This window comes from Euprymna scolopes, chromosome 29 (genome assembly GCF_053919585.1).
Source record: "Euprymna scolopes isolate OS-2025 chromosome 29, ASM5391958v1, whole genome shotgun sequence".
In the NCBI taxonomy this organism is placed as follows: domain Eukaryota; kingdom Metazoa; phylum Mollusca; class Cephalopoda; order Sepiida; family Sepiolidae; genus Euprymna; species Euprymna scolopes.
In genome coordinates this window covers 39010915-39024137 of record NC_136510.1, presented here as the reverse complement: position 1 = coordinate 39024137, position 13223 = coordinate 39010915, and the positions used below count along the sequence as shown (strand labels likewise).

The following is a 13223-nucleotide window of genomic DNA, read 5'->3' as shown; positions in this document are numbered from 1 at the left end:
CCATTTTCTCATCTTGAATCAAAATTCTCTCGTTCTGATTGATTCTAGTCTGACTAAAGAACTCTCTGTCTGACTGCGATTCTCCAAAAACTCAAGTGTGCCACTCTTTTAATTCAATTTTCACCCCAAACAAGGCACAGTGCCACTTTGAAGCAGGGGGCTACTATCAGGGACATAATTTGTAGGGGCTTTATGAAGGGAGATGAGTAGAAAGATGTTTGTTCACATTACACTTGAACTTCTGCATATCAGTACAGTTGGGAAAGCAGAATTCTGGAAAGGAGTTCCAAAGACCTGCAGTTCTGGAGAAGAAACGATTGGAGTAAAAGGCTTTCTTGCACCTAGGGATCTCTACTGTAAAGGGTTTAGACTTAGCGGCTTGTCGGGGGTAGTTACGTCGAGGAGGTACAAGTGTTTGCAGTTCTTATATATTAAGGTGTATCTGTGGGGTGGTAGCATCCCATTAATTGGTTTGCACTCAAAATACACTGACCTGCCTCATAACTCCTGCTAACATGCAGGTGCAACGTGTCTTTGAATCAAAGTCAACAAGTTTGAAATGTGTCAGTCTTAACATTTTGACCTCTCTGCACTTGAACACAAACAAGTTGGTTCAAGCTAGTACTGTATTAACTGCATTATTGACACACAACAAAAGGAAAAGACGTGGTGATTTGGAAGGTATATTTGACAAGCATACGAGTCTTTTCCTCCTGCCCCTTCGAAAGTGAGCTGGTCGACCTGTGAGTCCTAGAGAGAATTACAGCAACTCAGCAGCAGATTGAAGCAAAACACCAAAGACTGATATCTGACAGGAAAGTGAAAGAAAGAGAGAACATATTGCGTTGTGTTATAAATACATGTTGGTGACTTGTGTGTGAAATCGAATGGAATAAATAACTTTTTCTTTCACAGAAAAAGTTTGTGTCAAAGTTTTATTTTCTTTGCGAGTCTCTAAATACAAGATTTGGTTTATTTTTAAAAGTAATAACAACCTTACACCTATAGGGCAAGCATTTAAAAGTTAAAAATCCAATTTCCTGCAGCTAATCTGATTTAACAATGACATCACTTTCTACTTGATTGTATTTGTTTTTCAGTCCGAGGCTATAACCCATTGGCACCGTCAAGTGGTCAAACTTTGATGGATATCAATGTTGAACAAGAAATGATTCGTGAAATGACGCAGACAAAGCAGGTAAGTTACCCGTTACAATATTTCATTTATACTAAATGCATTTTGATTCATTTTTCATTATCATCATCATATGCAGTTAAATGTCGATTTCATATGCTGACATGTGTTGGATGGCTTTTAGAAATTTACTTCCCAACTTTGGCCGAGTTTTTATTTATCCCTCTTTTCTTCAAGTCCATCCTTTTTCACATCCTCCCATGTTTCCCTTGGTCTTCTCCTGTAAACTGACCCTGCTATCCCAATTATTTTAACTTTTTCTAACCTTGCAAATCTCATCTATTCTTATAACATGGCCATACCATCAAAGTCTCCTGTTCAGGAACCTCTGCCTATAATGTCCAGATTAAACCTTCCTCTGAGGTCATAGATCTAAGCCTGTTTAAGCCTCATATTACACATATATCATATAATTCTCATGTAAAGTCCTCTCCATACAAGCATATCCTCAATCCTATGTTTATTGTATCTTTATGCTTGAGACCAACAATAACAAAGAGCGCTAGTAAAAGGGAAATAACAAACATTAGTACAAATCAGAATTATCACCCTTGTATCTTTCTCATTTTTCAGCATTTATACTCTATGGAGGACAGATAAAAATTGCATTTCAAGTAAAACTTCTTTGAAATAATTATGTATCAAGCAAAAAAAATAAGTTTTGTCACCAAAAATTAAGAAAAATTATCATATAGAAGTTTAATCAAAAATAAAAATTTAGCAAAAACATTAAAAAACGAAGATAAATAAAAATCTCTGTGAGGTAATAATTCGATCAAGTGGATTTTCTTTTTTTTAAAGAGAAAAATCAAAGTTTAGTGAGGGCAATCATGACAACAGCCATCTTGGAAATTTCAGCTATGCACAGGGGAGATAATTTCATCTAATTTTTTAAGTTTGTCAAAATTTTACAGCACTATTTTTACAGCTGTATTAATTTTAGATATTTCTTTTGTCTTTCTATTTTTTTTTTTTTTTTTTTTTTAAAAATCATTACAAAATTTATCAATAAAATTATTAGAACTTCATGCGCGTTTTCACAAACTTGATTAATTAAATGGAGTTATCTCCCCTCTTCATAGCTGAAATCTCCAAGATGGCTGTTGTTGCGATCGTCTTCACTAAAATTTGATATTTTTGTGTAAAAAAAAAAAACAAAAAAAAAACTTGATCGAATTAAGCAATTTTTTTTTATGAGAACTTCATTCGATAACAGGCACATACATCATAGAAATTTTTCTGTATCTGTTTTGTAATGTCTTTGCTAAACTGCGTAATCACCAAAATTAGTTTTCATACTTTGCCGATTCACGATTGAAAGAATGGAAATAACTATAAAGCAAGAGGAGATAACTTGGTCTCTCATTTAATCAAGTAATAATGAATGGCAGATTAGTAAAATACAAAAACTGATTTTTATCTTTAATTAAAATTTTATTCACTTTTTCTTAATTTTTAGTGAGGATACTTATTTTTGCATGGAATGTAAATATATTGAGAAATTTTTACTCGGAAAGCAGTTTTCATATGTTTTTCCATACTATATAAGCACCCATATTTTTTTTTTATCATGTAGATTTGTCATGGTCAACACGTTACTGCTTCTTTGTTTACATTGGATTGAAACAATCTCATGTGTCGTTGGCAGAAACCTGACAACCCTAGAAATATGTCATGACCATGTGTGCTAAAATAGCAATGACCGGTTTCAAACAACAATTAAAAAAAAAACACAAGAATTTCATTTTTCACAAATTAAAAAAAAACAAAGGATTATTATTTTGAACCTAGATTAAAATAAGTACAGTTAATAAACATCAAAGATACTTCTGACTGAAAGTAATAAGGTATGAAATTATATCATATTCTATCTACACTACTTGGATCAACCTGAGACATGTTATCCTGCCTCAAGAACACAATAATTTTAAAACCACAAGCCGCCTGTTCTCACTCTGGCTGATCCTGATATCTATTGCCATACATTTTACCTTTTTTTCTTGGTAAAAATAAAATATAATATCATATTGTCTTCTACCGATCATTTGTGTTTGTCATCTCCCTTTGCTATTAGCGTTACTTTCTTACTTTGTGTTTACATTATTAGTTGTACAGTCGATTGGCATCTCCACCTTTCAACCCTCTGTATTTTTCTAGTTAAGTAGATTATAAATTCACTCCCATCATGTTATATTTTACATTTTTCTTGTCTTTTGTCATTTTTCGTAACATAGACTTTACTGATGGAGTTAAAGAATTATCAAGACAAATTGTCTCAATCCCAAAGACCAGGAGGAACTGAAGAACTTGAAAAATCCGCTTCTATGATTCCTGTAAGTTTACTATTTTTGTCTCTTGCAATTTTTTTTTTTACTTTTTTTATTTGCGAGAGAAGAGGCAGACCCTTCAAGATGGAATAAACTGTGATAGCAACACAATAGTTGCATTAAAAGCTTCAAGAAACATTTAGCCTTTTGTATCAGTCTGGTTTTACTTCAGTATAAAGTGCGTTCGAGACGGGTATATTTGCTGATGACACCACATTGTATAATGTATGTTAAGGGAAAATAACGAATGTACACATATTCACAGCAATAGCAGAAACTCTAGAAAACTACCTTCAGTCAATAAGTGGAATGAGGCTGTAAGTGGATAATAACATTTAATGCTACTAAGACTAAGCTTCTTTCTTTTAACAACTACAAAAAAAACTTTCTCAACCAGCAATTGCCACGACAAATAACATCCTACCTGAGAGCTCATCCTTCAAACTCCTTGGCTTAACATTCACAGGCAACATGAATTGAAGTAAATATATCGAGTTCATTGCAAAGACTGATGCAAAGAAGTGGGCTCTGTCTACCATACTAGAAAATTATTCACACCAAAGAGTATTCAATCTTTTTACAAAGCCACAATTCACCCATGCATGGAGTATTGTTGACACATCTGGGCTGGTACATCTACCACAAGTCTCTCACTCAAAGAAAAGATCCAGAAAAGGGTCTCAAATCTAATGTCGCATCCTGTGCCTGTTTTACAAGTATTTTAATGGAATGTGCTCTGATGAACTCCTAGCACTTGTACTCCCTTAATGTACATACTCCCAACTAACCTGTCAAGCAGCAAAATCCCACCCCTTCACTGTTAAGGACTTTAGATACCAGGGAGCTTTCTACTCTAATAGTTTTTTTCCCTCAGGCTGCTAGGCTTTGAAATTCTGGTTCTTGCTTCCTTGACTGACCTAACCTGCAGAAGTTTAAATGTAATGTGAACAGACATTTCGCTACTCAATGCCTGACAGTTCCCTGCTAGACACGATTCTAATTAGTAGCCCTTTATGTTCCAAGCTGCAATATGCCTTATTTGGGGTGAATAGGAGTAGATAGAAAAGCTTTTAGTAAAGAGTTGATGTGAATTTTGCTCCAGCCGAATGAATCACAACAACACCTCCGAGAATGAGTTTTTATAAATTGTAGCAACTCTAGAAGTGTAAGCCATGTTTAGTTTCAGAAACGTTTCAGATGGTTCGTTGTTCTAAACAAGTCTTGAGAGGTGACTGGTTTGCAGTAGACAGAACAGTTTCCGATGGTTCGTTGTTCTAAACAAGTCTTGAGAGGTGACTGGTTTGCAGTAGACAGTTCCACAGAGCAAAATATTCTTACTGTGTCGAGACGGAAAAAAACATTCTAGTTTCTGATTGGTTGGTAGCAGAATGTGAATTAATTCGATTCGTCAGTTCCTAGCAGCATCGTTTATAAATAGAATCGTCCGACTGTGTGGGATCAGACCCCATTCTTGTTCCAAAATATTGCAACTATTGATAGTAGTCCTGCTAGGTACTGGTAGGTATGTCTACTAGTATAAATATAAATTAAAATATATTTGTTCAGATGGATTCAAGAGGATATAAACAGGATATATTCTAGATAGGAGTAAGAAAGAGGTTGATTCTGCAAACTGGAATTATGAAAAATGAAGTGATAATAATTAATCGGAAATGATGTCAGACATACAATTGAAAGAGTAACAGTTGCTGATGGAGTTTTGTATGAGAGTTGTGATCGACAATATGTGTTTTGAAAATGTTGAATAATTAAGCATGAGCTAAAATTACAATTATTGCCTTCAATAAGCATCCAGATTTTTCTTTTTTTTTTTTGTCAGGCATTTAAAATTGTCGTAAACTCTTGAAAATTCAGGGTTTTTTTTGCTATACATCTTATGAGATGACTGACCAATTTTTGGATTTCAGGTTCAAATGAACAGTTACAGCAGGAATTGGAATACACCCTACTAAAGCCTGATTGTGACAGCTGATGAATTTCAAAAATCTGGACATGATGACACTTTAATATTACATAATATGCAATAAAATTCTGTTGTAAACTTGGAAAAGATGCCACAGAAACATATGGAATGCTTCAGACTGCTTTTGGACCATCTTGCATGAATCAAGTATCAGTTTTGGAGTAGCATTAGAGATCAAGGAAGGCAGGAGGTTCGTGAGGGATGATGAAAGGTGTGGGAGGAGTAAGGAAGTCAGAACACCAGAATTGATTGGCCAAATAAAGAATTTCATGGATAAGGATTGGTGTGTGTCTATAGAGACAATGAGTGCACAGTTTGATGTCAGTGTGGGAACTGTACACGCAATTATTCGTGAAGAACTGAAGATGTGAAAGATTTGCACAAAGTTTGTCCCAAGGGTGCTCAGAGAAGATCAAAAAGAAAGATACTGTCATGGGCATCAAGACATTTCCTCAACCTCCCTATATTTCAGACCTTGCTCCCTGTGACTTTTGGTTATTTCCTAGGCTCAAGGAAAACCTTACAGGCTGTTGTTATGAGACAATTGGAAGATGAAAGAGGCTGTGATAAGGGTCATTGACACGCTCACACAAGAGGACTTCCAGAAGTTGTTGAAATAGTACAAGTGTATTGTATTTTGAGGAGATTACTTCGAAGGGGACTAGAGTTTCATGTGTGTATTATCACTAAAAGTTCCCATACGAAAAAGTTCAGGAAACTTATTGGAAGCACCTCATAAGTCTTTGTTTTTTTTCTTTTTGGTTCTTCTTCTTCTTCTCTTCCATTAACCTTTCAACCATTGCGTGTGGCTGATATGAGTAAAGCATTTATATTTTTTTGTTCAATTAATTGAACTGATAAGCATTTCAGATTTCTGTCTGCAGTAACAGGATTGTCCTCAGTTTGAATGCATCACAACACATTTGAGAAGACAAAGTTGATTTAAACATTAATTTTTTTAAATTAATTTTTTATGCGTGAACAAATCATTTTCTTTTGTATTATTTGCATTCTTCAGACAATTGTTCTCAATTTGAATTTCATTTGCACAACATTTCAATTGATGTAACCTCGACCTTCTTCAAGTGTATCTTGTCCAACTCGGGAATCTTTCTGTCCAACTCGGGAATCTTTCTGTCCAACTCGGGAATCTTTCTGTCCAACTCGACAATCTTTCTATCAAACTCGACAATCTTTCTATCAAGCTCAAGAATCTTTGTTAAACTTTGGAATCTGCACAAAATTTCAAACAGAGTCCTTTATTATCACCATGAAAAAAAGTACTTGGTAAAATTCAGTTGTACAGTTACACTCTTCTGGGGGTTGAAGGTTCAATCCTCAGTGTCTGCAACACTCAAAAATAGAATTGCGAATTACTTAGGACTTCTACCCAGAAATGGCTGATAGAACAAGAGCATGCCAACCCTGTGAATTAAATAAAGGGTTTTGTTCCAAATTCCGTGTTGATTCCCGAGTTTGACAGAAAGATTACCAAGTTCAACAAGATACACCTGAAGAAGGTTAGAAGTTACATTAACTGAAATGTTGTGAACATAACATTCAAGATGAGACGAGTAGTCTGATATAATACGAATAATCAATCCTCATTTCAACAATTCAGAAATGTAATATTTTTGTGTAAAATTAAACTTTTTCATACTAACAGATTGCATGGAAGGTACTTTCACTTTTTTCATGCTTTTCACAAGTTGGGTAGTAAACATCAAATTGAATGAATGTGCAGTGTTTTCATCTCAGATTTGACATGTGCAGGACAGTTCGATGCAAAACCCGATCTGAGCAGATGTTAATGTGCCTGCTTGATTCTGCATGCTATGGTATTTTCTTTTAACTAAGTTTCATATTTGAAAGCTCTTGTTTTATGTGTGTTCTTGAGTTCAATAGAAAGATTCCTAAATTTAAAAAAATGCAACTGAGGAATATCAGAGCAAAATATTGCGTTAAAAAACCCCCGAAGTAATCCAAATGATGCAGATAATCAATCCTCGTCTAAAAAATTCCCCAAAATAATTATTCAAATGTAATATTTTGTTATAGATTTTCGGCACTTAGACAGTATTTTACTGATCCAGCCATTAATAAAAGCCAAAATACCTATAAAGCAGGGGGAGATAAGTCAGTCTGTCATTTAAAACCAAGTAATAATGAATGACAAATTGGCAAAATATGAAAACAGATTTTTATTTCTAGTTTGATAATTTTTATAACTTCTTGGTAAGGATACTTATTTTTACCTGATATGTAAGTATATCGAAGAAATTTTAGTTGGAATGTGATTTTCATGTGTGTGCAATAGAACAAGAGCATGCCAACCCTGTGAATTAAATAACAAACGTAAACATCATATTTTATTTTTTAATCTTAATATCTTATTTTTTATTAACTTTTTATTCATTAATTAATTAATAAAGATTTGTGTCATTTGGATTATTCAAACTACTGTTCTCATGTTGAGCGTTATTCGCTCAACATTTTAGCTGATGTAACCTCTGACCTTCTTCAAGAGTGTACCTTGTAAAATTTGAAAATCTTTTTGTTAAACTCTGATGTTTCTTTTTGAACTCTGAAATCTGCATGGAATTACAAACAGAACTCTTTATTTAATCCCAAGGGATAACATGCTCTCATTCCATCAGCCATTACTGGGTAGAAGTCTTAAGCAATTCGCAATTGTATTCTTAGTATCACCCGCACTGAGGATTAAATCTTCAACCTCCAGAAGAGTGTCACTTAAAACTGAATTTTACTTAATATTTTATCCGTTACACCATGGGTCCTTGCATACTAAAGCATAGATTAAATAAAAGGTTCCATTTGAAATTCAATGCAGATTCCTGATTTCAACAGAAAAATTCAGGAGTTTGACAAGATACTGCTGAAGGAAGTCAAAGATTACATTAGTCAAAACATGAAAATAACATTAAAGACGGGAATTGTAGTCTCAATAACCCAAATAATTCAAATTATGTATCCTCATCTCAAAAATTAACATAATAAAGATTTAATAAAATTATTTTCTTTTGGTTTTAAGTTTTTGTTAAAATCTTTTGCTCTTAAATCTTTTCAGGTTGACACAAAGGTCAATTGTGAATTGGATGTGAATACAGGGAACCAGGAATTTCCAGTAAGTCAATTTCAAACTAAAAAAAAAATACAAACAATCTTTTTTTTTTTTTTTTTTTTTTTTTTTAGTGAAAAGAAGTTTTGTGCCAAATATGGTTGAATTTCATAAACGATTTTATTATGGATGGGTGGCATATGTTTCTATTTTTTTTTTTTTAATGGAAATCGCTCCAAACAAGGCATGAAGCCATTTGAGTAAGGAACTATAAAAAAAATACTGCTTCAAGTTCAAAACTAGCCAACAAGAAGTGTCAGATGGGGAGATTCCAACACAGAAAACAGCAATTATTCTCGTTTTGTCAGAAACATTGCTCTTGGAATGTGAGGACTAAAGGACTAAGATAAGAGAAGTGAGTTGCAAAGCTACTGAAAGTAAAACGAAGGTTCACTTTCTACTCTCCTTTACCCTGTAGTAAAATAAAGTCGGGATGTTTTGCATATTTGAAGTAATAATAATACCACTGTGTAATGTGTTATTTTACTAGCAGGAAGACTCAACATTGCTTGGGATTGAATGAGGATCACAACTATATATTTTTTCACTAAGTTCATAACACCATATTACTTTCTTTGTTTTTACTGCTCCTCCTTCTGCAACCAACATAGGCTGTATAATTTTTTTGTTTATAAAAGGCTTTGCGCCGATGTACTAAACCCATATCTGTAAAAACGTTTTACTATAAAAATATAAAATTACAAAGGGAGTGGAGGGGGGATCAGGTTCCATCTTTGATCCGTTGTTGACTGAACATATTCAAAGGATAAAAACACTATGTCTGAGGCATTTTCATTTTGCAAGGACAATAATCCAAACTGTTAAGTTGAATCCTCCCCCCCCCCTCCCCCAATTTCTTTTTCCTTTCATGAAATCATTTACTTTTGGCAAAAGCATGATATAATATGATAAAGATTTTGCTCATTTTAGAAGTATTGCTTGATTTGAAAAATATGGAAGCATAGAAGCTGTTACAATGTATTGTAGTTTTGTAATTTTAATCTAAATTTGCAGGAGTAGAATCCCAGTCCTGAAAATTTTAATGACAATCAAAAAGAAAAAATGCATTTTAATGGCTTCTATGCTTCCATACATTGGTGTAATGAGAATTGGCAAAAGCTCTTGGAAGAAACTTTTAAGAAATTGGAAATTTTGAATAAGCAGACAAAATGCCTTTGATTTAATTCTCTATTTTTATCATGTTTAATTCTTGACATCAGTTGAAATCTATTTTTAATAAAAAATTTGGTATTTTAAGAGTTTTTCTTTGTTTTTCATTTGACCTTTTCAGGGTCATGTCGTGCTGACAATTTCGACCAACAATGGTAAGTTTACATTTCCTTCTATTGCAATTCACAGATTTCCCCACTTAGCATTTGGATTTAATAAAAAAACATAGAAATGAAGGTTCATTTCCAGAATTTTCCCTATATTAAAAAAAAACAACAAAAATAAAGAAAAATGTGTATGATGTGCATACCCGTGATAAAACTAAAAACATCATATTCCAAAAAGTACAAAAATTGATCTCGTAGTTTTATTTTAATAAAAAAAAAAAAAATCATTTTTAAGCAATTACTAGGAATTTGTGGGCATTACAACATAAATCTTGCAAATTTTGAATTATTATTGCGTTATCTCCCTTGTTTTTATAGATTTTTTTTTCAAAATTGTAGATGAGACAGTTACTATTCTGCTATTCATAAAATTTGATTTTCTTATCTATTATATAAAGGGCCAATGTCTGTTTGTCAAGCTAAAACTTGAAAATTACATAACAAACATGCACAAAGTTGATATTTTTTTTTTAAATCAGCATAATTCTGGATGTATAATATATATATATATATATATATATATTAAAAAAAAACGATTTATTCTTTGGGGATTTAATGGCTATTTATAGCCACACACTCACTCAGATCTACACTCTCACCTGGACCTGCACTATCACTCGGAGCCACACCCTCACCTTGATCCATACCTTCATCCTCACCCAGACCTACAAGATCACATCCTCATCCAGATTCATACTTGCATCCTCATCCAGATCTGCACCCAGACCCAGACCCAGACACAGACCCACACTGTCATCTGAACCCATATTTATATTTGCACCCTCACTTAGATCTATACCCGCAACCTCATTCATGTCCACACCGTCACCTAGACCTATATCTTCACTGTCACCCAGAACCACACACACAACTGGATTAATACTCACACCCAGACAAACTGATTTTTATTTTGATACTTTATTTCCAGATACAATTATTCGAGCTGTTACGGCTTTTGCTGAAGGAATTTTTGATGGGGAAAGTCATGTAATGTAAGTTTGAAAACTTCTTCTTTGTTCTTTTGCATTTTTCATTCAGATAAAGTTCTTCATCAGGCAATGTGTAAATGCAGCACCCTCACTGCTGTCCACCTCTGAAAGGAGCAGGTATAGCATGATGCTCTATCTAACATCACACAAATACCACACATTCTAGTGTTGTGTTGTTTTGATAACACATAGGAGTAGTTTGTTCTCTTTCCACTCTTTTTTTTTCATTGTTAACAACTATCGTACGTCAGTTCTAATGCGTATTTCATCAATTGCCAAACAACTTTTGTTACTGGAATCTGCATTCACTGATAGCCAACATGAATGCTGCCAACATCAACTCCTTCTCTCCTCCTGTGACAATTGTTTGGTGGCCCTGAGGTAGAGGCTCAACAAATGGAGCAAAAGGTGGCTTCATAGCTGGGTTCGAATCTCTCGACCGGCTGGAATTGTTACCCTACACTGATGATTGCGTAAACATGGAACACTGTAGGTATAAATGAATAATAATTATTTAATTATCTATATATAAATTTGTATTTCTGTCTGTTTGTTTGTTTACAATTTGATTAATATATACAAAACATGTCTCACTTCAATCTTTCATTTATTTATATATATATATATATATATATATATATATATATAATTATACTTGCAAAAATATACAATTAAGAGATCAACTTATTTGCATATGACATTAAGAAAACTCGATTTTACTAAATAGCGGTATCTTAATTAATGTTTTTAGCGAGAGAATTATTTTAAGTATTCTATTTAAAATTGTTATTTAATAAATTTTAAACAACAATTATATTGATAATATATTTAATTTAATTTATTTTGGAATTAATATTTTCAACAGAGCAATCTTTTTTTTTTAAACTTTTTTTAGAGTTATTTTCCCCTAGATGCTATCCATAAAAAAAAAAAACAAGCGTTCACAAAATATCATTTGGTAATTTCATTAAGTTTCTAGCTGGAAAAATAATTCCATGTAGATAGAAAAATGTTTGGCTTTTATTGTTTTTTTTTTTTTAAATATTCAAAAAAAAAACACACTTACGAAAAAACTGAAAAGATTTCATTTGTTTGTTTTATTTTATTCCTTAAACGGAGTGTCATTTAATACCTAAAAAAATGAAGATCTACTTCCCCCCACCTCTAAATTCCACAATTTACACTTTTTTTTTCTTTTTTTGTGTTAATTTCATCGATTACAAACTTAATTTTCTAATTAAAAAGGTAATTTTATACAACGTGACCCAGCAGCGTTTAATCCCTAAAAAAAAAATGGAGATCTACTTTTTTTCAGCCTAATACATTTAAACAGCCTTTATAAAGAGAAGAAATTTAAAAAAAAAAATATTAAAAAATAATAAAATAAAATAACATATTAGAGTGGAGGATCACTTTTCTATATAAATTTAACATAAAATGAGCACTCACTTTTTGGCCACCAAGCGTTCAATGAGACATGTCACCTCTAGCATTTTTTCAAGTTTGGCGATTGAAGGAGAAGGCAAAATCTGACAAATACAATTTTTTTTTTCTGGTGGGGGGGGGGATACGATTGGAAACATAAAATAATGATAAATTTAATTATTATTATTTTTTATGAGACCATTCTCTACTTTCACCAATTTAATAAACAAAACAAACCCTAAAATATGACAAATTCAATTTTTTTTGGTGGGTGGGATTACATTAGAAACATAAAACGACAAATAAAAAGCAAATCGAAAAGTCCCCCCCCCCCAAAAAAAAAACAAATCCAAAATTTCCTTTATTTACAAAAAACAAAAAAGTCAGTAAAAAAAGTTCCCTTATAAAAATACAGGTAAATGTGTAGTTTATCAGCATAAATTATTTGATAGACAAAAAAATTATAAAAACTATTTATTTTTATATAAAACATTATTAGACCCAAAGACTGAAATAAAACAAAAAAAAATTCATTTTTATGTTTTTTTTATCATTTTTTATTAGACTAAATGTGCACGCTTACACGTTTAAAATTTGGCCTTTTTTAGGTTTGACAGATTGGCTTTTTTAAGGCCAAATTTGGCATTCTTTACGCTCTTTCATTACAAAAAAAATATGGCGGTCAAAAACATAGTTCATGAAAGAGCTTAAAAAGGCCAATCTGCCAAACCTTAGAAAGGCTAAATTTTAATAGCAATATAGCGGCCTCAAATAATAAATATAAATGATAAAAAAAATAATAAAAATGAATTTTTTTCTGGTTTTAT

General features: G+C 32.5%; 1 protein-coding gene across 3 annotated transcripts in view; it reads left to right on the top strand.

Moving 5' to 3' along the window:
* The window catches only part of LOC145252603 (BBSome complex member BBS2-like), a 114752-nt gene that overhangs the window by 81200 nt on the left and 20329 nt on the right, over positions 1 to 13223 (top strand). For all 3 annotated transcript variants that reach the window (XM_080112300.1, XM_080112301.1, XM_080112299.1), the window contains exons 11-15: positions 1101 to 1198; positions 3430 to 3528; positions 8595 to 8651; positions 9937 to 9970; positions 10911 to 10974. In XM_080112300.1, the coding sequence (XP_079968426.1) occupies positions 1101 to 1198; positions 3430 to 3528; positions 8595 to 8651; positions 9937 to 9970; positions 10911 to 10974 (352 nt within the window). The remainder of the gene's footprint in view (positions 1 to 1100; positions 1199 to 3429; positions 3529 to 8594; positions 8652 to 9936; positions 9971 to 10910; positions 10975 to 13223) is intronic.